The 26464-nt window shown below is 35.9% G+C and overlaps 4 protein-coding genes across 4 annotated transcripts; 2 read left to right on the top strand and 2 right to left on the bottom strand.

The window, feature by feature from the left end:
• The first annotated feature begins 422 nt into the window (after positions 1–422).
• Positions 423–2095, top strand: LOC111799778 (transcription factor MYB60). The gene is made up of 3 exons (XM_023683256.2): positions 423–857; positions 933–1062; positions 1280–2095. The coding sequence occupies exons 1-3, from the start codon at positions 725–727 to the stop codon at positions 1875–1877; spliced, it is 861 nt and encodes a 286-aa protein (XP_023539024.2). The 5' UTR covers positions 423–724; the 3' UTR covers positions 1878–2095.
• A 1719-nt stretch (positions 2096–3814) lies between these two features.
• On the bottom strand, positions 3815–8233 carry LOC111800621 (NADH--cytochrome b5 reductase 1). Its single transcript, XM_023684400.2, has 9 exons — positions 8033–8233; positions 6708–6849; positions 6516–6606; positions 6347–6424; positions 4917–4997; positions 4693–4782; positions 4539–4604; positions 4327–4413; positions 3815–4082 (listed from the first exon to the last, which is right to left on the bottom strand). Exons 1-9 carry the CDS (start codon positions 8145–8147, stop codon positions 3990–3992), a joined length of 843 nt encoding a protein of 280 aa, XP_023540168.2. The 5' UTR covers positions 8148–8233; the 3' UTR covers positions 3815–3989.
• Positions 8234–10105: 1872 nt separating this feature from the next.
• LOC111799904 (Adenine nucleotide alpha hydrolases-like superfamily protein) lies at positions 10106–14356 on the bottom strand. Its single transcript, XM_023683412.2, has 7 exons — positions 13832–14356; positions 12379–12727; positions 12213–12299; positions 11644–11765; positions 11435–11513; positions 10711–11108; positions 10106–10315 (listed from the first exon to the last, which is right to left on the bottom strand). The coding sequence occupies exons 1-7, from the start codon at positions 14152–14154 to the stop codon at positions 10267–10269; spliced, it is 1407 nt and encodes a 468-aa protein (XP_023539180.2). The 5' UTR covers positions 14155–14356; the 3' UTR covers positions 10106–10266.
• Positions 14357–15329: 973 nt separating this feature from the next.
• Positions 15330–26018, top strand: SVR3 (elongation factor family protein). Its single transcript, XM_023683411.2, has 14 exons — positions 15330–15662; positions 15998–16104; positions 16510–16713; positions 18103–18279; positions 19283–19435; positions 20064–20153; positions 20959–21093; positions 21190–21306; positions 22015–22166; positions 22244–22328; positions 23019–23113; positions 23664–23829; positions 24757–24952; positions 25585–26018. The coding sequence occupies exons 1-14, from the start codon at positions 15434–15436 to the stop codon at positions 25716–25718; spliced, it is 2040 nt and encodes a 679-aa protein (XP_023539179.2). The 5' UTR covers positions 15330–15433; the 3' UTR covers positions 25719–26018.
• The last annotated feature ends 446 nt before the right edge of the window (positions 26019–26464 follow it).

Consider the following 26464-nt stretch of genomic DNA (forward strand, 5'->3'; position numbering starts at 1 on the left):
ATAAGGCTAGACATCATCTAATTACAAGTTTATTAAAACTAGGTTAACCCTATTTTATTCTAGCAACATTATTTAAATCATTGGATACACAACACGTAACCTTTGGTTAGTCTGACAACGACAACCTAAAACGACAATTTCCTCTCAATATATAGAAAAGATGAAAAAGAGATAAAAAAAGAATAATAATAATCTCTCTATCATACACCGATATCATATGTATTACCGACTCTCTTACTCTTTTCATCATGATCTCGAGATCGCCATGGCTAATTTCCATTCCCACAATACCCTTGTGAAGAAGTAATAGGTTTTACTTTTTACTTGGATCATGTAAAGAAAGATCCCACCTTTTTGGAGAAAACCAGCTACTTGTCTCAACTGTCGAACAGTGATCTAAAAAATATTAATAAATTTTCATAAAGTCTTCTTCTCAAAAGTTGCATCACCATAAATCAAACCTCCTTTTCTCCTCTTCTGATCTGACTTTTGTTGGATGTTCAATAAAGAGGCGACTGATTCAGATGTGGGTTGGGTAGATCCAAGAGACCATTTTTAGCTTTTCATCTCAGGCCATTTTCTAAGCTATATTTAAGCTCTTCACATGTTCATGGCCGCTCTCTGATCTCTCTTTAAACCAAACCTTCATTATTGCATTCAAGCCATAGCCATACCCAAACCCAAACCCAACTCAAACAATCGAGTCAAAAACAGAGAGAAGGCCATGGGAAGGCCTCCTTGCTGTGAGAAAGTGGGTATCAAGAAGGGTCCATGGACGCCCGAAGAAGATATCATTCTGGTCTCATATATTCAAGAACATGGCCCTGGCAATTGGAGATCAGTTCCTACTAATACAGGTACCAACAAAACAGAGCTTCCTTCATCTTCACTTTTAATTCCCTTTTTTCAATAATCTTTTGTACCCATTTTAGGATTGTTGAGATGCAGCAAAAGTTGTAGGCTTAGATGGACCAATTACCTCAGACCTGGAATTAAGAGAGGAAATTTCACTCCCCATGAAGAGGGCATGATCATTCATCTTCAAGCTTTATTGGGTAACAAGTAAGTAATGTTCATAATGTTCATACTCTCTGATATCAAATTCTGTTCTGTAATATCATGTTTTGATATGGGTTTGTGATAATCTTTTGATATGCGTTTAATCAAGAAATGGGTTGAGCAAAAAACAGAGTAAGAACGTAGAAATTTTGCTGTGTTTGTGAAAATTTATTGCTCTGTTCTTGTTTTTATCTCTCTGATTTGTGATTTTGATTCTCAGGTGGGCAGCCATAGCTTCGTATCTTCCTCAGAGAACGGATAACAACATCAAGAATTATTGGAACACCCACTTGAAAAAGAAGCTTAAAAAGTTGCAGTCCGCCGCCGTGGACCTGCCGGAGCCATCGGAGTCCGGCAGTTGTCAGTTTCAGACCAAGAGCTTTAATGATAAACTTGCGGCCGGAAACAAAACTTCCACGTACGCGTCAAGTGCCGAGAACATTTCGCGGCTTCTTCAAGGTTGGATGAGATCTTCACCGGAAGAATCTCGCCGGAAAATTGGCGGGGAGAATTATACCGCCACCGCGAGGCAGCAGCTGAAAGTGGAGGCGGACGGCGGCGAGTTGGTTTCTGGTGAAGAATTTGATTCGATGTTGTCGTTTGAGAATTTGAAGAATGTGAATTCCTGGGGGAAATCCACGACAAGTTGCAAGGATGAAGAGGAAAATGTTGGAGAGAAGTTAAGATCTGAGACAGCCGCTTCCACAGCGGTGGCTGCAGCTCCGCCGCCGCCGCTTTCCTTTCTTGAAAAGTGGCTGTTTGAAGAAGGCGCCGCCGGGCAAGTGGAGGAGATGATGGAGTTGTCGCCGGTGTTCTAAGGAAATAAAATAAATAAATAAAATAAAAAACAAAAAAGCTGTAATTTTTATTTTTGTTTGTTTAAAGTTGTAATAATCCAAAAAAAAAAAAAAAAAAAAAAACAATTATTTGAGAATGAACAATAATCATCCTTCAGCTCTACTTTTGTATTTTTATTTATTTTTAGAATATTATAAATCATTTATAATATTATAAGAATCATCCCAATTTCTTTTCATTCTAAATATTTTTAAAAATTATTTAAAATAAAAGAAATAAATGACAATTATCACTCTAATATGCTTTAAAAAAAAATGAGATTTTATAATTTTTATTTTTAAGTTAAATTTAATAAATTTAGACATTTTCAACTTTGTTTGTCGGTTGAGTTTTTTTTTTTTTTTCTTTCTAATATATTAATTAATTCTATTTTTTTTCCAAAAAATAAAAATAAATAAAAAAGAAAACAAAAAAGAAGAGACATTTTTATTTATGTGTATAAATGCATATTTATGTGCAAATTTATTATTAAAATGGATGAAATGGAGGGTGGTTTTCACAATGAATGAATTGTTTTTTGAGAAATTAATATAATGAATAGGTTAACATCATATCATTAATTGTTCACAACTAAAAATGAGGTGTAACATAAATGAACTTACATGGCTAATGAAAACTATCAACATGGTCCATACTTTGCCTTTATTCACGTCTTCCGTCCTATCTTCTCTCGTGCCCTTCTATGTCACAAATTACTTGATTAGTCAATTACGCTTTTTTTATGCATTAAATTGAGCTCTATGTGTCGATAGATAACTTATGATGTTTAAAAAAGTTATCTGTTGTAAATATTTGAAATACTGAGATACCTAATTTGTATTGACACGAGATGAAATAATGTATAAATTACTTAAAGGAGAGAAACATTGAAAACTCAACGAAGAAAAAGTCGAGCATGAGTTGTATCAATTATTGATTTTGTACAAACATATGGAATTAATTGTATCTATGTTGTACCCTATACTCCAACTATTGCAAAATAAATTAACCTAATATGTGTACTATGCGTTATTATGGTTTCCATATGATATATTATTGCACGTTTTTGGAGAATCATTCTGAGAAAAACCTAATTCATCTTCGACCTCGTATAAAAAGAGATATTATCTATCGAATCAATAGTCAAATAATTTTGGCTAAGACCTAACATCATGGATATGTGTAGAATTTGATTTCTATGAACTAGCTGACGACCATATATAATGGACCAAAACAGGTAATATCTGCTGACAATGGGTTTGAGTTGTTACAAATGACATTAGAGCCAGACACAGGGTGGTGTGCCAGTGAAGACGCTGCCCCACCCCAAGGGAGGTGGATTTTGAAATCTTATATCGGTTGGAGAGGAGAACGTAGAATTTCTTATGAGGGTGTAGAAACCTCTCTCTAACATACGTGTTTTAAAACCGTGAGACTTACGGCGATACATAATAGACCAAAGCAAGCAATATCTGCTTTATGATTCTTCTTTGCCTTGAAAAACTGTCCCGGTAAAACAGAAAAAACATTATAAGAGGGTGGAAACCCCTCCCTAGCATACGCGTTTTAAAAACCTTAAGGGAAACCTCGAAAGGAAAAGCACAAAGAGATAATATCTACTAGCAATGGGCTTGGGCTGTTCCAAATGGTATAAGAACCAGACACGAGGCGATGTGCCAGCGAGGAGGTTGAGCCCTAAAAATGGTGGACACAAGGCGATGTGCGAACAAGGACGCTGGATTCCGAAGGGGGTGGATTGGAGGGTCCCACATCAATTGGAGAAAGGAACGAGTGCCCGTGCAGACGCTGGTCTCTGAAAGGGGGTGGATTGTGAGATCCCATATCGGTTGGGAGGAGAATGAAGCATTCTTTATAAGGACGTGGAAACCATTACAACAATTTTTGTAATTATAACAAATGCAAGAAATTATTCCCATTTTATTGACATCAATTGTAATGCGAAATCACAGCCATGTTTTAAAAGTTACACATAATAGTTCACATCTTTGATGCTCACTCATACAACTAAATTTTTAGAATGAAAGTTGAAGTCCTCATCTTTAAATCACCAAATATTGAAGAGTCACCATGAACTAGAACTGGAACTGCATTTCAGGTGTATATCCAAGAGCATCAAGGTGGGCAGCCATGGCCTTGTTCATCGGCGGCGGACCACACCGCAAAATCTAAACACATTGGTTCGAGAAAAAAGTTAGAAGCTATCATAGATGTCGTGCGATGAAGAAAGTTTCGAAGTTCAAATCCTATCATGGTCCCTAAATTATCGAATCTTATCATATATCACATAAACTTTACATAAGTAACTTATCAAAAGTAACTATAATGTAACAGGTTTAGGAACACATTTCGAAGGAACTAAAACAATAAACATCAAAGTTTAGAGACCAAAATAAGATTTAAACCTAGTACCTGAATGTCAGAGGCAGGTGCAGGGCAATGCGCTCGAATCATTTCCTTCGACACAAACCCGACGCCGCCGTCCCAAACTTTAGGAGGCTATTTCAATGTACATAGAACATTAGTAGTAACATTAAACACTCTAAAGTCGTTATTTAATATGTTCTTAGTATCCTCGTACCATTGTATTAGATTAATACTAGGTTTATAAACTTTTAACTGACCTGGTTCAAGACATAGTAGATCTTGAAGCGATCAGGGTATCTCTTGGCAAGAAGATCCAATTCCTCCTGCAAATACAAGTGATTATTGTATTGTTATGTATTTCTAACGGGAAGAAAGTAAGAAGTTGAAGAAAAAAACAAAGAAAATAATTACCTTCAAAAGAATATCTTCAAGTGTAACATTGGCATAAATAAGGTGAATCTTTGTCTTGTCGTTCGGGTTTTCTAATATAGACCGAGCAACCTAGAACAGAAGTAAAAATGAGAGAGTTTTGTCTTGTTTTTAAAACATGACAAGAGACAATGAAACAACAAAATAGAGCCAAGATTCCAAGAATAAGGGAAAATGTGTTGTAGAAGAAATGTTTGTTTCATTACTTGATACATGGGTGTAATGCCAGAGCCTCCAGCGAGCATCCCAAATGCTCTAACTTGACCAGGTTGATACTTAAAACTTCCCTGCAATAATTGATGGAGTACATAAATTTCTAAAATAGGCAGCATTCAAAGCAACTCAATTCTATAAGGACATAGATCCTACGTGGGGGATTGGTATGTTATTAATAAGGACATAGTTGTTATTAGTTAGAGGTGTCTTGGTTAAAGAAATAGAAGTTTTAGGGAGCTTAGTTTTGTGGTAGATCATTTTAGTGGGACATGGGAGAGAGATACTCCTCTCCAAAGGTTATTTTTCCTTTGACATTTACTATCTTGTGTTTTTATGTGTTTGTGTATCTAACTATGAGATCTCACATCTTTACAAGGGTGTGGAAACTTCTCCCTAGTCGACGCATTTTAAAAACCTTGAGGGGAAACCCGAAAGAGAAAGTCCAAAGAGGACAACATCTACTAGCAGTGGGCTTGGACCATTACAAATGGTATCTGAGCTAGACACCGGGCGGTATGCCATGGAGGAGGCTGAGCCCGGAAGGGGGGTGGATTGGAGGGTCCCACATTGATTGGAGAAAGGAACGAGTGCCAGTGAGGATGCTGGCTCTGAAGGAGAGTGGATTGTGAGATCCCACATTGGTTGGGGAGGAGAATGAAGCATTCTTTGTAAGGGTGTGAAAACCTCTTCCTGGCCGACACGATTTAAAAACCTTGAGGGAAGCTTGAAAGAGAAAGCCCAAAGAGGACAATATATGCTAGCGGCGGGTATGGGCCTGGGGATGTGCCAGCAAGGAGGTTGAGCCCCGAAGGGGGATGGACACAAGGCAGTGTGCCAGCGAGGAGGTGAGCTTCGAAGGGGGTGGACACAAGGCGGTGTGTCAGCAACGACGTTGGACCTTGAAGAAGGATGGATTGGAGGGTCCCACATTGATTGGAAAAGGAAACGAGTACCGCTGACCCTAAATGGGGGATGGATTGTGAGATCCCATATCGGTTGGGGAGGGGAATGAAGCATTCTTTATAAGGACGTGGAAACCTCTCCCTAGCAGACACGTTTTAAAAACTTTGAGGGGAGCTAAGAAGGAAAAACCCAAAGAAATAATATCTGGTAGCGGTGAGCTTAGGCCATTACACTAACATCCTCTCTCACGAGCACACGCAAAACCAAAATATACCTACAGCTATTAAAGACTTAAAACATACAATAATGTTGTATATCTCCTTCGCCATGAACAATACAATATCTCAACAGACGAAACATAATACAAAAAGTAATCAACACCGAGAGGACAAAACATCATTTAGATTAACAGATCACAATCACTATCGAGTTCAATCCAAATCAATGGAAATTCAGTCACTCAAACAATAACACATTCCAAAACTGTTGTCAAAGTTTGTGTGTAGGGAAGACATACCTTTGGTCCCTTCACAGCAAGAAAGTCCCCCATACGCATTTCTCGAAAATGATGCGACATCCTTCCTTGGGGATACATCTAAATCACACACACAATCATATAAGAATCAGAAGTGGAATAATGATAATCAATGTGGCATCATTAACCTGTAGCAGATTTATATATGTACCTTTATGACTAGCTCAAAATATCCAACATCGGAGTCCAAGGTAACTGGGGTGTAAGATTTAATAACCTCTTCACCTTGGCTATCCTTTCCCCTGCACATATGTTTTTAAACAGAGACGGAAAATGAACCAAATATTAGGTGTGTTAACTGCTGAGTATCATAGCTGTATCGCTATAATGGATAAAATGAAACCTGCAACTTAGATGCTGTCCAATAGGAAGACCAAGAATTGAATCGGTCTTGGGAAGTATAAAAGTGAACTTTGCCACATTATGGCTCAGCTTCGTGCGCTTAACAAGCTTAAACTCCTTAAAGTTCTCAGGATCCAAGCAGGCTGTAGTCACAAACCACATGCCACATATGAGCCAATCAGTTTTATTAAGATATCAAGAAATTGTGATAGATATCAAGAAAAGATGGTTCAAGAACATTAGCTGCTAATTAGATAACATTATAGGTGTTAATCCTCTCATAAGAATCAGGGCAAGAAAAGAGCATTATCTTTTTTAAAATGCATATTTCCCATAACATCTACCATTTCACATTGACCAAGAGCTCAACAAAGATGAAGAGAATTTTCATGGCCATTGGAATTTTGATCAATCAGCTAGTTTGAAATTTAAACATGCCCAAAAGCCTAGCTAAGCACTTGACCTTTTCTGCCAATGCTACCACTTCTATGCTACATTGGTTGGAGAGGGGAACGAATCATTCCTTATAGGAGTGTGGAAACCTCTCCCTAGCAGATGTATTTTAAAAACCGTGAGGCTAACGACAATACATAACGGGCTAAAATGGACAATATCTACTAGCGGTGCGCTTGGGCTGTTACAAATGGTAAAGCTAGACACCGGGCTGTGTGCCAGCGAGGACGTTGGGCCCCCAAGGATTGTGAAATCCCGCATCGGTTGAAGAGGGAAACGAAGCATTCCTTACAAGGGTGTGAAAACCTCTTCTTAGCAGACACGTTTTAAAAACCATGAGACTAATGGCAATACGTAACAGGCCAAAGCAGACAATATCTACTAGCGGTGAGCTTTGGCTGTTACAAAGGGTAAAGCTAGATACTGAGCGGTGTGCAGCAAGGACGTTTGGCCCCCAAGGATTGTGAGATCCTTCCTCGGTTTAAGAAGGGAATGAAGCATTGCTTACAAGGGTGTGGAGACACGTTTTAAAAACCGTGAGGCTGACGGCGATACATAACGGGCTAAAGCAGACAATATCTACTAGAGGTGGTAATCAAAACATGTAGCTATCAATATTAATCAAGGAGGAGATAACTTCCTCCCTTATAGCAATGTAAAATCATCATAAAAGGTAAAAGGTTAAGCTAATGGATCAGTATAAATTCAATCTTACATAAATACTTCAACACAGTTCAAAAACATCACAACCCACGAATCAAAACATCAGAGCATCACAAATTCAAACTGGATAGAGAAGTCAAAACACCCAATAAACCAAACCAGTAATAAGGCTTTCATTTCAAAGAATTAAATCAGAAGGTGGAGTAAAACCTCTGGATGCTGATTTTCTGGAGGAGACAAGGAAAAAGGCACCAGCAACAATGGCAACCAGGGCGGCGGCTAAGCCAATGAGAACCTGAGCATCGAGAGCCTGTAAGATCTCCATCAGAAATTGGGGGAGTTGGAAGAATGAGGGGTAGGTAAGAAGGAAGAAAAATGGTGGGTTTAAGGAGTTGGGTTTGAGTCCTGGTCAAGTAAATGATGATGGAGATCCAGAAAATGTCAAAGGAATGGGACGAATTAAAATATTCGTTACTTGCCGTTGGTTGCCTGGTCGTAGAGGGAAGTGTTCTTTATTTCCTTTAAATATCACTTAGTTCTTCTATTTCATACCCCCACATACTAACGCTAAATTTAAATATATTGTTGAAATGAAATAAGTTTTCCAATATAATAACTAAAATGTTTTTCTTGTTTTATAGAAAATATCAAAATAAATTATTAGTTCATGCAACACGATCTATTTGTCATGTTCAATCATTAATCAACCTAAAAGTCTAAGTTAACGGACAATTATATATTTTTTTTGTAATGTTTTCTTAAACGTGCTATTGCAGTTCCTTCTGTTTGAGGGAGGACTAAATTTGGTCTGTTTTATTTTTATGTTAAAAAAAAAATGGTTATATTAATGGTAGTAATTTGGTTGCTTCCTTGCTCAATGGAAAATTGAGTATACGAATATCATCATTCGGTAATTGAATAAGGTTTCACTTTCTTTGCTACGATGTTTAGTATGGAATATCATCATGAGTACACGCTTAGGTTTCTAGACACCTTTTAAATAAAAGATTAATTATCATATCTAAAGCTTATAAATATTTCATTTACTTGTTTAAGATTATTATTAAACTTATATATTGTAATTAGTTGTTGATAAAATTTATCCGAGATTAAAAATAATATTTAACTTTTATTTTGATAAATTCAAATAATTAGGACTCAATATTAAATTTAGAAATGTTTGATATCAAATGTAATCAACTTTTAAAGATTTAAGTGTAATTTAATGGATGATTTTAATTATATTTATGTTATTGTCATTAAGCGTTAAATAAAAAAAAATAAAAAATAAAAAATCTTATATTGAATTTTGTTGAAATTTGAATTAATTATATTTTCCATTGATTTAATAGTCATGGAGGTGAATAAAAAAGGAATGGGTTGATGCGAACAGCTTGAGAGTGCTGTGGCGTTTCATATGACCAACTATTTTTTTCTATCAAATTTAATAAGACACTAAACAAGTGGTCTATTTTAATATTATTATTATTTTTTTAAATAATAATAATGAAGAAATATTCATGTGACTTGTAAGTTTATAAATTATTCCTTCATGAGGCACATGCCATTAAACAAAATGGAGAAGAAAAAGGGATATCTTACCAATCACATGGATGTTTGAATCTATTTTTAAAATATACTAGTTTAGATTATAAATTATGGGAATTTGACTTAATAGAGCAACGTGTCAGTTTACAATATAGACAAATTTTGGAACTTTGATTTGGAAAATTATAAATAGAGCAAGGACGGGTGATAACATAGTTCAACTAGTTAATGTTAATGCATATATTTCCGAACAAAGAATTAGAATATTCCCGAATAAAGAATTAGAGATTCAAATTCTTTCCAATCTTACATGTTAAACTTGAAAAAGGAAAATTAAACATTTATGTTGTATCATATGATGAATGTGATGTTCGCATGTAGAATTGTTATGTACATTCAAAAGTCAATCATGAGTTTACATGCATGCTATGGATGACTGCTATCCTGAAAAAATGATTTCAGTAATTACTCATTTAGTATCATGATCATGAGATGTTATGACAGGTAAGGCTCAATACCTGTCTCAGTTCTACTGATTGGATGCCACTTCTCATTAATTGGGGGTAAAATCTCCAAATACTACCGCGAAAGGTTAATCGTCTACTACTCCATCCAAGCACTTGCAGGATGCTTGAATTAAACATTAAAAGATTTTTCATAATCAGCATTTTATGTGATGAATGATCAGGCAGTCTAGCATATGTTAGGAACCTAAAATAGAAGCATATTCCAGTGTAAAAGAATCTGTTTCTATATAAATGAACTGAATGCAACAGACGAAAAGAAAGCAAACCGCAGCTAAGAGAAGAAAAGTCAATGCCTTCCCATAAGTTCTACAAATGCACGTATAATTATCATTGTTGAGAGAAGCCAATTTTGCTAGTTGTTAACCTGGATTACGATTCGACTTCATCATCTGACAGCAAGAATTCCTGTATTTGCTCCCTGCAATTAAGAACAGAAATATTCCAGCTTGAATATTTTGAAAGTAATACTTAATGAGCTCAACATAGTGATGTCTGAAGGAGACTGCATGCTACTACGCACTTTAAGCATACAACTACATGAAACAACAACAATATTTCAGTAATTTCATCAAGTCCATCTAAAATGACTTAATACAGACATTTTAAGAAACATACAAACACAGGCTGGAAGTTGTTTAATTTTTCTTATTCTACTTTAATTTTTTTGATATGCCCAGGTTCAGTATCCAAGGGAAAAAGCCTTATGGGAAGATGATATACAACAGAGATTTAGAATACAAAATTCAGTTATCATAAACTTGCACTATCCTTTTTCCTTCATAGTACCAACAGTAATACAAGACTTAACCTCACCTTAGCGAATTGGAATTGCTAGGGCTGCCATGCATTGCTCGAGCAACCATAGAGGGTGGCAAGAGTGAAAGAAGAAGTTCTTGCGATATGGAATCCTTGGGAAGAATCTGAAATTGACAACTTGAACAACAGGTACCAGCCAAAATTGAACTTACCTGGCCAGCTTCAAAACTTCTTAAAGTTTGCACATCGGACATGTTAAGTGGACCATTGCAGACAGCACAAAATATTTCCGATGATAAAGAGTTAACATGCTTAAAGTTATTTCTCTTTTGACGCCTTTTGGTGGCCAAAGGAACACCATTACTTTCATTCAAATCTGGAATTCTGCTAAAGTTGAATGGAGTAAGCTTGCCAGCAGTTCTCACAATTGTAGACTCACGAGAGGGATTCTCTTCCTATGAAAGAAAGTATAACAAAATTTCTTCAGTCAAGTTCTGCAAAACAGTCCTGGGAAGGACAAGTGGCCTCACAACTCGTAGATGCATTTTCTTTCTTACTCAGAAACAATCACTTGAACTAGAAGGTGAAATTAGAGCAGTTCCGTTAGAAGTTAAATTGTTTCCATGCCTAACCAAAATTGCTCGTAAATTGAACACACAAACATGTCTTATCGCTGCACACAGCAGTGATTCAACAGATTAGTTACCCTTCACAAAGGTCGTTCTCCTAAGCTAAAATGTACAAAACTGCATATTTTTCTAAATCAACTTCCTACTTGTACCTGCAATAGAGCCACGAATGATGAGACCAAGTCATTGATGCCAGAAAAGGATGTTTTGGTCAGTTCCACTGTCTTTAGACTGCCCTGCCAAGAACCAGATCTTATCATCAGTTAGATTATGCAACGAGCAAAATTAACAGCGGTAAAGAACTAAACAGGACAAAGTTAACCAAGAATTCATTCTGGTGATAAACCTAACAAATACAGACCCATCAGCACAGCAAAGCATGTTGAGCTCTTGTGCAAGACAATCACGTAGAGGAAGTGCCACTGGGACCTCCCATCTTGCATCAACATACTGTATATCTGCCGGTAAGGAATATCCTTGGCCCTGCTTGAATTAAAATAGCGAAGTCATACTCAGTGCATGGACCTATCCCAAATGGGAAGATTTGGAGAACAGAACAAAATAAGCAGCTTGTAACAACAATTAGCAGTAAAATTTAAAGCAACAGAATAATACATAATAAGATTCCATAGCTACCCTAGCTATTTTCTATATTTTAATAGAGGTGTCTCCAAAAAGGCACAATGCACCACCCCCCCACCCCAAAGCATCAATTTTTCCTGCAGAGTGTAGTGGCAGCCATGCCTAAATTATAATTAAAAGTCCACAATTGCCAAGCTCATACTTAATGATCCAATAGCAATGCACCAACCTTCTAACTTCATTCTGGTCGGTCAATATGATGAGTCCGAAAACACTAGTACTTGAATATTCAAATTAATTGCTTAAAACTAAAATATGTAGATGTATGCTTAACAGTTGAAGAAAAACCTTAACAGTGGAAGAAATCACATGGCAAGCAATCCTTGAAGTACATGTCCCAAGTACAAGTCTGTTGTATCCATTTTCAGCGGCAATCTGCATAACAAACAATACGACTAAGAATTTCCCTCTCTTTGATTGCAAGCTAATTGAAGGAATAAGTCGAGGAGCAAACATTTTGTAAGGATAACATCCGCAAATGTGAGATAAGGTCTTCCTTTCCTGTGACATCACTGACTGTATCTAACAACTTCTTCAACTTCTCCCTTCCGTCACTCAAATTTGAAGAGTATACACTCTCAATTTGAACAATATGCAAATCTTTTATCGGTGGAGATAGACTTGACACAACTGATTGGATGGTTTGAATTGTTCTGTCTATCTCATGCAAAGGGATAGGACAAGCAGAGGTTTCATCGATATAAGCAACTCCAACACCAAAAACTTGCAGTGATCTATCCCTACTTGCTTCAAAATTTTTGTGTGCTTTAACTTGCATCTCATGAACAAATTGCAAAGCCACCCTGGAAGTTTTGTTGGGAAAGGGGAGCGTAGTCTCTTAGATCATGGACAGTTTCCAGTGCATCCAAGATAAATTGGTAATAAAAAAATCCGATTAAATAATTGTGTAGGTGACTTTCTAAAGGAATACCAGATCATTCATCACTAAGAGCTATCATGATGTTCATATCAAAAAAAAAAAAAGGGAGCTATCAAGAGGTTAATCAGTTCGGTTCTTCTAGCTATCTTATAAGAAAACACAGCTTACGAATCATATCCTACATTGATCATATAAAGTTGTGCACTTTAACTCTATCACTAAGAGGTAGAAAATAATTCAACTCAATAAATCATGAATCAAATGTAGGATGAGAGGATTCAAAACTGCAACCTCCTAGAGGAAGTAGAATGCCTTAACAGCTGAGCTAAGCGCATGTTAATATAACTTATTAAGTTCTTCCTTGAAGTATTGGCAGAGGATAGCACTTAAGAAGTATGCAGCCTCTTAGAGGAAGTAGAATGTCCTAACCACTAAGCTAAGTTCATGTCAATATAACTCAATTAAGTTCTTCCTTGAAGTATTGGCAAAGCATAGCACATAATATGTTTGCACGATGATAGCAAAGCACTTTAATGGTCAAAGAAATTCTAGGTAGTTACTTTAGTTCTTATCGTATCTAAACATGCTTTTGAGTTCATTAATGAAAAGTGGTTTCATTGGCGCTGGGGTTACCATCAACGGACATGCTGAGATAGATAATAGACTAATCACCAACCTGACCAAATAAATTTTGGGCCACAAAGTAAGTTTCATTAATGCTCAAATTTAGACCAAATAAAATTGATCGACTCATGTTAACTACAAATAAACCTAGAGGCCTGCTCAAGGATCCTAATAACTATACACAAGCTGCAAATCTTTTGAACCAATCTGCGGAAAGAGGCATACAAATAACAGAAAGACGTGAGAATATCAATAGCGCTCAGGATTCTAACTAAATAGTCAGTCTGAAAACTGTCAAGTCCACTCGCAACATCCAAAACGAAGTTCCCTGCGTACCCACAGCCATGAACCAATACATTACAAGAGAAAAAATAAATACAATTAGTCTAAAAAGAGGAAGGACCTGGAACAAGGACCGCCGGAGAAGGCAACAAGCACTTTGTCAGAAGGAGAGATCATGGCGTTCGAGTTTACAGCCTGCCGGAACTTTGCAAACAAGTTGCTCCGAAAGCAATCGCTGCAAAAGCGCCCATCGTCTCCTTCTTCAGAGCTAGACATGCGCTCCTTGGCCTTGCATTTAAAGCAGAGATGCGTATCACCACTGTCTCCATTCGTGGCGGCTAAACGATCGGCCTTGTTTGTTCGAAGTGAATCTTGTTCGACTGTTGCCTCGTCGTCTTGATTTCTGTAGCAGTTGGACTGGCAGGCTGAAGAATTACACGCCATAGGTGGTCGAGAGTGAGTTGCCTGAGAATCAGAGCATGCCAAGGCTTCGTTGCGAACTTGCAAAGTTTGCAGACGCGCCAAAATGAGGGCCTAATACAACCCAAACCCTAGCCAAGGTCTGGTCTTACCATTCTAGGTCAACCCGACTGGACCAAACCAACTTTGGTCTGATTTGGCTTGGCGCGCGTTTCCTTGGGGGCGTTGGGTCAATTTAATATGATGGTTAATTAACTCATGAAAAATACAAATATCTCCTTCCTTCAACATGGAATTACTTTAATCTAATTCAAGACAAATCAAAATCTGACCTAAAGAAAAAACCCGCTAGGATCGGAAGAGAGACCTAATTGAAAACCAAAGAAAATTCACTGAAACCGGACAGAATTGGAGAACTCAAATCGACCCAGGGGGGGCAAAATCAGTTGCACGTGATCCAGAAGATAGACTATTCGAGTCGGTTTTTATTGGACCACCGCTTAAAATCCACAGACCCAAGAGAAGATCACTAGTTGTGTGAAGAAGTCATCATCACTGCTATACGCGAAGACACCATCACAACAGTGCAACGACAGAGCCATACGCCTTCGTGGGGATATCACTCATTGTTGCTAAAGGGTTGTCGAGGTTGTTTCGAGTTATTGGTGTAACTAAACCACATCACCCAATAGTGGGTCAATGTTGATCAAAACACGAACGAAAAAATGAGAAAGATTAAAAGAGAGAGATATATGCGAGGAGTCCAAAAGCGAAGGAGAGTGTAACCAATAACCGACTAAGGGAAAGAGATGAGTCGTAAGAGGAAAACGAGTACCAACGAATGAGAAAAAAAGAAGAGACAGAGCACGAAGAAGAACGAGCTAGGAAGGGGACGATATAAGCTATGAGTTGGCCTCTATTTCTGTGAGGAGAGCCGAGCCGAGTCGAGTTCGATTTTTATAGCATCAACATTGGAGAAGATAACATTATGGTTTGAATAATATACTCTAGCACAAGCTTAGGCACATAATTTGAAAGTTGGAAGTTGGAGATAATCTTGTGATGAAAAGAAGAAAAAGCGTGGCCTCTAATGGCCAAACCAAGGAAAAGCCAAGACATTCAAAATGGGGCGATTGAAGGACGTGGCGAAAAAATAAACCATCAATCTAAAATACCAAACAATGGATTAAACAAAATCCTCGACACTTTGTAAGGCGGGACGAGGCCTCATTTTACAGCCTCAATTGCCAAATCCTTCGCTCTCCCTTCAGCAAGAGAGAGAAGAGAGCCGGCCAGAGCAGCCATGGAAATGGTAATGACCTTCAGCAGCTCCTTATCCTCTTCCCCATTGCTTTACCCCAAAATCAAGCTCGGAACAGTTTTCACTCCTCAAATTAAGCAGCTCCATGGCCTCACTTCCTCCTCCAGGATTTCAACTTCATTGCCTAAACAAGCTCTCAGCTCTCGTTCGAGAGTTCCAATTCGATGTCCGGTCAAATGCTCTGTCTCTGAAGCTACTGAAGCCCGCACCGGTATCCCCTCTCTCTCTCTCTACGTCCGTTTTATTTGTTCATTCATCGGTGTGTTGATGAGAAGAGAGGAAGCTACTGTCCATTTCTCGACCTCTGTATTTGCTATGCTGCGACGAGGAATTAGGAAACCAGTGTCGATAATTCTTGTAGTTTATGGAAGTTTTTGTACTCGTGCAATATCTCTTTGTTTTTGGTGATTTTGATGGTTTTTATGTGTTGGGAAATTATTTGGTTGCATCAACGTTAAATCTAATATTGGCCTTCCACCCCACCCAAAATTTATTACTAACCTTTTTCTTTGGAATTTACAATTCTGGGCTGATGTTTTGCATTAGAGAAGAGCCAACTGATGAGGAGACAAGATATAAGGAACATAGCCATAGTGGCTCATGTAGACCATGGAAAGACAACTTTAGTCGATGCTATGTTGAAACAAGCAAAGGTAATACTCAGATAATCATTTCTAATGTTTGTTTTGCACTGCAGGTGTTAATTCTTCATTCTGTTATATTACGATTGCATGATTTCCAAATCATCAATACTGTTTAGTGCAGCGTAATGCAACGATTTTGAGCAAAGACTAAATATGTTGTACCTGCTGGGTTATGCCCTATTTATTTTGATGTACTAGAGCTTAGAGCTAGAGCTAGAAATGATCATGAAAAACATTCGAAGTACTTTATAGTTTTTTTTTCCATACATCCAAGGGTGTAAAACTCCTCGAACAATTTCTCCTTTTGGAGTTCATGTAATTTGTTTTCTAAAAGCAACCTAAGACTGTGTACTTAGCAAGAAAAGTTGACAATAATAACCTTCGACCTAATGTATTTCATATTTTCAATTGCAGGTATTTCGTGACAACCAAGTTGTGAAAGAAAGAATAATGGATTCAAATGACTTAGAGCGTGAAAGAGGAATTACAATACTGAGCAAAAATACATCTATTACATATAAGGATACAAAGATCAATATTATCGACACTCCTGGGCACTCCGATTTTGGCGGTGAAGTTGAACGCATTCTCAATATGGTGGAAGGGATTCTTCTTGTGGTATTCTTCAACATATTCTACCTATTTGAAACTGTGGTTCTATCTTCAAATTTATATTTTAGATATTTAAAATTTGATTTTGGTTTAAATACTATTTTGGTCCCAATAATCCTTGCTTTGGTTCGGTTTGGTACTTGTACTTTCAAAATGTCCATTTTGCTTCCCATACTTTCAAAATGTCTCTTAAAAAGTAACTTATTCAGTCCCTTTTCATTTCCATTTTTTCCTAATTTTTCAATCATAATTTTAGCATGATATTTCACTTACTGAACTTCAAATGTAATTATAAATTTGTATTAAAGAGTTTCTATTGTGTGAAAATTTATGCTTAAATTTGACGAACAGGGACTAAATTGATAACTTTTTAAAAGTATAGGGACTAAAATTAATTAAATTTTTATATCGATGTCTCAATTCTTGGTGCACTGTGGATCACTTGTCACTTTCCAATAACCCACTGACAAAAGAAGCAACCTCAGAGGCTTATCTCATGCTTGTCGTGTCTACCAAATTTTTTTTTTTTATGGCGTCAAGTCAGTGGAAAGTTGAAGGTTTGATAGAGTGATTGAAAGTGAGTTAAAGATAAAATAGTAAGGTTGCAAGTACTTTGGTTCTAGATAAATGATTGTTAAATGTTTGACTAATTTATAATTTGTATTGCCACCTAATCAAAAGTAACAACTGTAAGTTTGATAACTTGCTGTAGCTTCATCATAAAAATATTATTAGATTAGGGGCTAAAGGGTTATATGGGCGTTTTTTCAAAATTAGGGGCTAAATTTTACTATTTATCAAGTTTAATGGAGTAGAAGGTATTTCCCTCTCACACATTTTATGGAGAGGAATATTTAATGGAAATAGTTTATTATAATGTTTGTTACAAGGTTCTTGCTCTTTCAACTAAACACCTTATTCTTCACCTAACCCAGAGGGTGGGGTGACTTCCCATGGATTTACCGTACATGTTTCTTTATTTCTATTCTTAAGTTCAAAATTTCGTTTGAAATCTGATTGCATAGTTTTGAAACCGAGACATTTAGCTTTCCTTGGAGTTTCTTTCTATCGAAGTTCAATAACCTACTAAAATTTCTAGATAGTTTCCATGACAAAAAAAAAAAAAAAAAAAAAAAAAAGAGTAAAGGATTTTAAGTTGCAGATGGGACTGTTTCAGAATAAAAATGCTAAACAAACTCAACTTATTTTTCAAATGGACAAGGCTGATATGCCAGAGCAAATTATCAAGTAATAAGGTCCAAAGATTTTATCCTCTATATGACTTGGTTTAAACATTTTCATCTTGCCTATAATTTTACTAAAGGTATCTTCTAAAATATGTTTCTAACTTTGATCTTCTTGTGCTATCACCTCTTTTTCTATGTATTTATCTAGGTAGATTCTGTTGAAGGTCCAATGCCACAAACAAGATTTGTGCTTAAGAAGGCCCTAGAGTTTGGGCATGCTGTTGTTGTCGTGGTCAACAAGATTGATAGACCTTCAGCTCGTCCAGATTATGTGATCAATTCCACTTTTGAACTATTTATTGAACTGAACGCATCAGATGAACAGGTGCATTTACAGTATTTGAAAATCATGGATAATGGCCTTATACCTATGCTTTATGATAAGAATCAACAAGATAATAAGTATTGAGTAAAGGATATATAATAAGTGCATTGAACAATGTGGCAGAAAAGAGAATATTACAATTTACAAGGTACCAGACAACAACCAATCTCTTGAAATTAACAACATTATTGTTATAACATATATTGTATGGATAGTCGTACTTTATTGTAATTGCACATTCTTGAGTTTAGAGTTCTCTTGTGTACTTGTATATGTGTGTCTCTCTAACATGGAGTACATTGATATTTTGCCAAATACTATTTGTACGGTATTAGAGCATTAGGTACTTTCCTAGGGCATTTTGGATTTGTAAACCATTATGGTTTTTTGGGAACTTTTGGGTTTGGGGTTTAAAACCCTTTTATATTTCACCTTAGGTTTTGTGAGCTTTATTGTCTTCACTTAAACCCATTGCCACCATCGCCGTGGTCAACGTACGTCATTGCCACCGCAAGTTAGATAAAAAAATTCATCCTTTTTTGTCACCATCCAATCCACGAGGAAGGCCACCTTCCATTTTGTTAAAGACACTTTATATATTAGAGCAACATTAAAGGATATTTAACCTAACTTTAAGATAGCAGTAAAGGATGATGTATAACAATATATATATTGTTGGCAACGAGAAGTGTATTAGAGAAGGTCAAACCAAGGGCCACAAAAAAAAGCCTAAGGGCCAGATAGAGAGAACCCCCCGCCTAAAAACTAACGAATGAGCACCTTCAAATTTACAACAATATTTTATGCTTTGTTACAAACCTTATAATATTAGAGCCGCGGAGGTTATTGAAAATTATTAATGGAAGTCATTCTAAGTGATTCACTCAGTAGAGGGAAATTGCACACAATCTGACACATATATGAATGTTTTTTAGTGTTTCATTTCATTATTTCTGATAGTGTAAGCAACGTCTTTCTCACTCCAACTTTTGTTTTGGTTCAGTGCGACTTCCAAGTGATTTACGCTAGTGGCATTCAAGGTAAGGCTGGATTATCTCCTGAAAAATTGGGAGAAGATCTTGGACCACTTTTTGAGTCTATTATCAGATGCATCCCTGGACCACGTATTGACAAAGATGGTGCATTGCAAATGCTTGTAAGTGATCTTTCTTTTTATTGTGAGCACTTCGTTTACCTTCAATAATATAATTGATTTGAACTGTTGAAGATCCGCGAGAATATTATTACATATCGCATCTTTATGGATAATAAAAGAACTTTTACAAGTTAGTGTTCTAGAATGATAGTATCCTAAATCCTAAACCAAAAAGCACATGAATTCAATTTCTGACTTTTCTTATTATTTAACGTAAAAAACTTTACTATCTTGTTTGGTTTTGAAATATTCTACTTTTCTTAATCTAAGTTTCACACACATCATAAGTAAGCTTTGTTCAAGCCACTAACATTATATCTTCTATTTGCCCCCAATTTGTTTTCTTTTTATTATTCTTTGGTCCCAATTATTAATCCTTCCACCATTTATCTTAAACTTTATGACGAGTCCATTAAATGAATTCTTGCATATTTTGTACTTTAATATCACGTTTTAGTATGTGATTATGTACTCAAGTCTCATGTAACATTCTTAAAGATGCAACGTGGATGACAAACATAGGCTTCTCAGTTCTCCAAATTTGACAAAACTCAGTTCAACTCTTTTGTCTTGAACTTTTTATTCTCTTAAAACATGTCTCAATTTTAATATGCACTTCTTATCCTAGGCTACAAATATTGAATACGACGAGCACAAAGGAAGGATAGCCATTGGTCGACTGCATGCTGGAGAACTGCAAAAAGGAATGGATGTGAAGGTTAGTCCATTTTGCAGGTTGAGCTAGACTTACCAGCATTTGCTTTTCTTTAAAGTTGCCTTTCCATTTCATGATAGAGGTTTCTGAAGCAACCTGTTTTTTGCTATTATTTGGAATAGATCGTTGAAAAGGAATAGAAGGATCTTTCAGGATGTGGAGGTCTCTTAGGAGGAGACAGGATATTTGTCTCATCTTTGGACTCTTGGGCCTCCACAGTTCTACCACCTTTTTTTCCCTAATATTTGTTAAAGTTCTAAATGATCGGCATGGCTCCTCTTTGTATAATATAGGACTCTTTGCCTTGAATAGAATTTTAGAATCTTCTAAGATTGATTCAAAGAAGTTGAACTTCTGCTTTTTCTTACTTAGTGGCTACTTTCTGGAGTTCTTTTATTGGAAAATTGTATTTTCTCTGTCTATTTTGATAACAAGTGGGGTGTAAATCTCATAAGCTCTGAGAATTGGGGGATGTCTTATCTATCCTTTCCCTTTCTCTCCTTTTGTATACTTGATTTCTTCATTAGAAGCTTGTGTCCCTAAAAGAACGTAATTTTGACTATTCTTTGGGATTATTGACTAGAAAGGAATGAAAGGTTTATAAAGGGGGTTGAATAGGTCCTTTCTGTTCCGTAACCTCCTCTTAGGTTGCTGTGCCATTTTTCCATTTGATTAATGCTAAATGGGAAGTGTTTTTCCAATATTATTTGGCTTGAGTTAGGGCTATGCTATCTCCCCCCTTTCTTTATGTATCTCTTTTTAACAAAAGTTTGATTTGTTACCTTCTTTTCTGTCTTCTTTTTTCCAGGTATGCACATCAGAAGATTCTTGTAGATATGCAAGAATTAGTGAGCTTTTTGTATATGAGAAATTCAATAGAGTCCCTGTAGGGAAGGTGCAGGCTGGTGACATATGTGCGGTTTGTGGAGTTGATGATATTCAGGTAAAAGTGAATTCAGTTTTTGCAAAGCTTTTGTTCTTTTATTGAAATTTTTTCTTGTTGTTTTCGAAATCTTTATTGTGGATATCATGTGCTCAGATTGGTGAGACAATTGCTGACAAACAATATGGAAAACCATTACCTGCTATTAAGGTGGAAGAACCGACAGTAAAGATGTCATTCTCAATTAATACTTCTCCTTTTGTTGGTCGTGAGGTATGTCTGAATGATACTACCGAAGTCCTAGTTTTTCTTTCCTTTAAACAAATATTTATATGTTTTTTTTAGTAAGAAGCTTTGATCGAATAATTGAAAATACAAAAGGGAGAGGATGAAAAGCAGAGCTTCACGCCAAGGAAGATTGCAAAAATTTCTTCCAAGTGCCACAAAGGGAAGGGATTGAGGAAGGGAGAGGGTCCCATTCATGCAGGTGGGAAGTGGTGATGAAGCTAGTGGATGAGGGGGTTTGGAGATAGGAAACTTAAGAGCCTGTAAGAGTGCGTTCTTGGCTAAATGGCTTTTGCATTTCCATCATGAGGAACTTCCTCTTGGGGGGCTAGCTCTGATGGGAGATGTCATAAAGAAAAATGGAATCTAGGTGCCTTGGAGTTGGAAAAACTTATGAAAAAGAAAATTATGGCTCTCGTTAAGAAATGGTTATTTAGCTCTACATATGGTGTTGAGATGTTGGAAACTTTGCATTACCATGTGAGCTTGGTCGGATGGATATGTTACCTGTTCCTTTCCTAGAGCGAGATTCTTATTTACTATCTCAAAAAAAAAAAAAAAAAAAAAAAAAAAAAAAAAAAAACGTCTCTACAAGTGCTGCATAGTTGAAGAATACAAAAGACAACATTTCTGTCTAAATTACAAATTGAAAAAAAATTTGTAAGGTTCTATATGTGTTGTTATTTTGAATTGCAGGGCAAGTATGTCACTAGTAGAAACTTAAGGGATCGACTCTACCGGGAGCTTGAGCGTAATTTGGCAATGAAAGTTGAAGATGGTGAAACAGCAGATACGTTCATTGTTAGTGGTCGGGGTACTTTGCATATCACAATACTTATAGAGAACATGTAAGAATTTCATATTCAGGATGATCCACCTTTTCCTGTATACTTCCTCTAATGACTAATAAGTTCATTCATTTTAGGCGGAGGGAAGGATATGAATTTATGGTGGGGCCTCCTAGAGTAATAACCAAAAGGGTGAATGACCAATTGGTGGAACCATATGAGGTGAGTTTCTAATTGTCATATGATACAGGACAGTGTTGGAAAATTTTAATGGGATTGATTCACTGCTAAATTTTTTAAGTTTTAAGTTCTGTAGATTATACAGGATTTAAAAATAGTGAATACTGGAATAGAATACACTGTTTGAAGAGGAGTTTGCAGGTTTTTTAGAATAAAAATTCTGTGAAAACATACTTGGATAACTATTTTAAAAAGTTATTATTATTTTCCTTTTGTTCTCCTAGAGCATGTTTTTGAGGACCACCCTATTAAAATCTTATTAAGATTAGGATTTCAAGATACAGAGGACTTCGAGTATGTCCAAGATTGTAACCAATACACAAAGTCTAATAGTTTACCAAATCAGAAAACTGAAATTTAATAATAATGTAATGTATAAAATACAGTAAACACTTTTCTTTGGCTCCTTATTGTAATCCTGCGTTGAACACATTTGATTTGAAGATAGGAAAAAGAAAAAATCCATTATGAAAATCGTTAAGAATGAATCTATAAAGTAGATTGTCAAAGCACTTTTATTTTAATACAATTTCCATATGAATCTTGTTTTGCATCTAGTCTTCTTACATGCACGTGCTTCATCTTTTGAACAGTATTGCTTACTGTGAGACATTTGATTGACTTCTTATATCAGTGACATTCATAATCATAACAAGTAAAACTGCCATGCAGATTGCCACTGTGGAAGTACCAGAAGAACACATGGGAGCAGTTGTAGAACTGTTGGGCAAGAGGCGTGGACAGATGTTCGATATGGAGGGTGTGGGGTTTGTACACGTCTCTTTGATTTCTGTTCCCCCAAACTAAACATTGGCACGGTGGATGTGATTTGATAATACTTTCAATAATGTCATCGTACGAACTGATGATCAGAGAATTAGTAGCTTGACTAATGTGTTGAGTTTGATAACACAATGACTTGACAATCAACATGACATACCTGTAGTATCGTGAGCTTAGATTTATGTTCACAAATAGGTGACATCCAGTTACTTTAGTTAAACAACTCATCTCATTGTTAAAACTCTATCTAGGAGAGGCCTGTATCACAAATTTAATAGAGGACGGTGGCATACTGTTGCTGTTACTGCGACTTACTAATCCACATGCATAGCATATTTACATTCTGATGATGTTAAATAATGTATATACTATGCTAAAGGATATTTTATCAAAATTGTGCTCTATTATTCAAGAATCAAGTACATTTTCTATGTGCAGTCTTTACCTATAATGAGAAAGGGCCATAAGTGAATTTTACTTTTGTTACTTAGACCAATTTTAATTCTTCTAATTTCTATCAATACCTATTTCCAGGTCTGAAGGGACGACTTTTCTGAGGTATAAGATTCCAACTCGGGGGCTTCTTGGATTGAGAAATGCAATTTTAACAGCTTCACGTGGCACAGCAATTCTCAACACAATATTTGATTCTTACGGACCTTGGGCTGGTGACATTCACACTCGTGATCAGGGTTCACTGGTAACTTAATTATCTTATTACTTGAATTATTTTGATGGGGGGCTTTAACTATTGCTTTAAATATTTGGGGGTTCCATGTGTGAAGAATTATTTTCTGTCATGTTCTGTATTTGTTCTTGTTTGGTTTTGGCGGTAGAATGTTGAAAAGTTTTCCTGTAGCCTCTCTCGTGCTTTCACGGCCTTTCTTCTTGCGTTCAAATCTTTTTTATTCGAACTGTTGTTTCTCTTGCTTATTACAAAAAATAAAAATAAAAAAATGCTGCTTTGATGTGTTTTGCTTGGTTAAAAAATTACGGCTGTAGCCAGTAAGAGACCTTGTGAATTAATGTGAGGGAAATTTGTCTCACTCCCCCCCATATATCTGCAGTCTTTTAATATAGTTTATATTCTATTTTGATCCCCTGAACTTCATGTTTATATGTTTTGATCCATTAATTTTCAATATTTTGATTTTCAATATTTTGATTTGTTCTTTCAACTTTGAAATGTTTTGTTTTAGTCTATGTTAGTCCTAACCATTAGTTTTCCATTAATCAATAAACAATAACTCTAATACATAGACTTGATACCTAATTTATTACATGTGGCTTCAAATGATAAACATCTACTGATTGGTAAATGAATAAAAGATATATTTATATCAAATTTCTGCTTGGTAATTTATTAAATAAAATTAATGGCAAGATTTTGACCAATTGTATGAAATTCTAAGGATCAACATAGAATGCATAAAAGTCTGGAGACAAAAACAGGAATTAAACCTTTAATATCTGAAACACAACTTATTTTTAACTCTTGCAATGCTATCTTTTTTATCTTCTGAAAATTTATGATGAAGGATATGTAATAAAAAAAAAAGCGTGTTATACTTTGACTCGTCGAAAAATTAAATAACGCCTGATGAAGCTGCTTCGAATGATTTTTCAGGTTGCTTTTGAGGAAGGCACAACAACATCTTATGCCCTTGCTAGTTCACAGGAGAGAGGGCAGATGTTTGTGAGTCCCGGCTTAGATGTTTACAAAGGTCAAATAGTTGGAATTCATCAACGGCCTGGGGACTTATCCCTTAACGTGTGCAAGAAAAAAGCTGCCACAAACGTTCGCTCCAACAAAGAACAAACAGGTGAGAACAACTCGATCACCTCAATTATTTTTTTAATGTTCAGGTTAGAGTTTTACCTCCGCTTTAATTCTTCACTCAAAATAGATATTGCACTTAGAATCCTCCTTACCTGCCACCATTATAAACTCCTCTCTTAGGGTACGGGTACTATTAATCAGATACTTTTCGTCTATTAGAAACAGTGTTTGATTACGTAATCAATAATTATTCAGAAAAATATGGAGACTAGTTAAAACCACCTTAAAATGCTTTAAGAAGAAACACTTCATTAGTATGAGCGGTTAACCTACTCTTTTGGTCCCAATACTTCGGGACTCATCCAATTTTAGTTGTACTCTCAAATGTCTTAAATTTAGTTTTTATTCTAAAAAAAATTCATAAAGAAGGCTAATAGAAACTAATTTGCTATTAGAAAAGTTAACTGTAAGGTAGCTATAGGGACTTAAGATTTATTGAAGGCACATGGACTAAATATGGACACATAAAGGTTTAAAGGTTTAAAAGAGAATAAGTCCCAAAGTACCGGGACCAAAATGATATTTAACCTATCAAATACTAGAAAAAAGATTCTTCTATATTCATTTTAGAAATATAAGAGATGAAGTTACACTAAATAATTTTGCCTTTTGCAGTGGTTCTTGATACCCCAATGGATTATAGTTTAGATGACTGTATCGAGTACATTCAAGAAGACGAACTGGTTGAAGTCACTCCCTCGAGCATCCGAATGTGCAAAAATGCAAAACTTGCGAAGAAAACAAGGTAGATATTTGTTACCGAGAAACTTCACAGTCCGAAAAACGCGGTTATGATAGTCTCTATACTGCAGCAATATTTGTTTGAATTCATAAGCTTTAACAGAGCTTTTAGTCAATACTAAATGGTTTAAGCATCAAGCTACCATCTACAATAGTTTGTATTATTTGTACATAAGAGAGGACAAGACATTACCATCCAAAGGGGTGATTGATTGGTAGAAACTAGAAAGTGAACCAGCCTCCTTTTTCCCTTATATTTTGATGTAATTTTGACCTCTGCTGTTGCTTGGAGGTTTCCTTGGCTCCAATCATCTCAAATCATCTCAAATCAGTCTATTTTTTACTTTTGCAATATGCTTGTTTATTTGCACGCAATGTTTTGTTTTGTTTTGATTTTGCTTACTTTATAGCCAAATGAGTATTAAATAAATTTGATGGAAGTATTAATAATAGCTAATTTAGTGCTTATGATATGTGATTAGTTTCTGTTTAGTTCTGAGAATTAACCTTTGAACATAACTTCACTTTGATTCCTGTAATTTAAAATTTTTAAATTTATTTCTGTAGTTTTGTCAAATCTCTCTCGAACAGTTACCATACAATAATTAGCATTTTTTTTTATTGATTGTGAGCTAATATTTTTATTTGATCTATTGTATTAGTCAACTATATTAAGAGTCTAGGGTTGAGTAAAAAAATATAATGAAATAAGTACGTGTTTGGAGTAGATAAAAAACCATTTAAACTAAGATGA

This window comes from Cucurbita pepo, chromosome 8 (genome assembly GCF_057944985.1).
Source record: "Cucurbita pepo subsp. pepo isolate OVF chromosome 8, ASM5794498v1, whole genome shotgun sequence".
Taxonomy (NCBI): Eukaryota; Viridiplantae; Streptophyta; class Magnoliopsida; order Cucurbitales; family Cucurbitaceae; genus Cucurbita; species Cucurbita pepo.

Excerpts from the sequence above, each read along its gene's own strand:
- SVR3 (XM_023683411.2), top strand. The coding sequence starts at position 15,434 with ATGGAAATGGTAATGACCTTCAGCAGCTCCTTATCCTCTTCCCCATTG. Across the intron at positions 15,663-15,997 it reads AGCTACTGAAGCCCGCACCG|AGAAGAGCCAACTGATGAGG; the intron begins GTATCCCCTCTC and ends GTTTTGCATTAG. Across the intron at positions 16,105-16,509 it reads CTATGTTGAAACAAGCAAAG|GTATTTCGTGACAACCAAGT; the intron begins GTAATACTCAGA and ends TTTCAATTGCAG.
- LOC111799904 (XM_023683412.2), bottom strand. The coding sequence starts at position 14,154 with ATGGCGTGTAATTCTTCAGCCTGCCAGTCCAACTGCTACAGAAATCAA. Across the intron at positions 11,766-12,212 it reads TGATTTCTTCCACTGTTAAG|GGCCAAGGATATTCCTTACC; the intron begins GTTTTTCTTCAA and ends TAATTCAAGCAG. Across the intron at positions 11,514-11,643 it reads ATGCTTTGCTGTGCTGATGG|TCTAAAGACAGTGGAACTGA; the intron begins GTCTGTATTTGT and ends TTGGCAGGGCAG.
- LOC111799778 (XM_023683256.2), top strand. The coding sequence starts at position 725 with ATGGGAAGGCCTCCTTGCTGTGAGAAAGTGGGTATCAAGAAGGGTCCA. Across the intron at positions 858-932 it reads ATCAGTTCCTACTAATACAG|GATTGTTGAGATGCAGCAAA; the intron begins GTACCAACAAAA and ends TACCCATTTTAG. Across the intron at positions 1,063-1,279 it reads CAAGCTTTATTGGGTAACAA|GTGGGCAGCCATAGCTTCGT; the intron begins GTAAGTAATGTT and ends TTTGATTCTCAG.
- LOC111800621 (XM_023684400.2), bottom strand. The coding sequence starts at position 8,147 with ATGGAGATCTTACAGGCTCTCGATGCTCAGGTTCTCATTGGCTTAGCC. Across the intron at positions 6,425-6,515 it reads ATTTTGAGCTAGTCATAAAG|ATGTATCCCCAAGGAAGGAT; the intron begins GTACATATATAA and ends TGTGTGATTTAG. Across the intron at positions 4,998-6,346 it reads TTGCTGTGAAGGGACCAAAG|GGAAGTTTTAAGTATCAACC; the intron begins GTATGTCTTCCC and ends CAATTATTGCAG.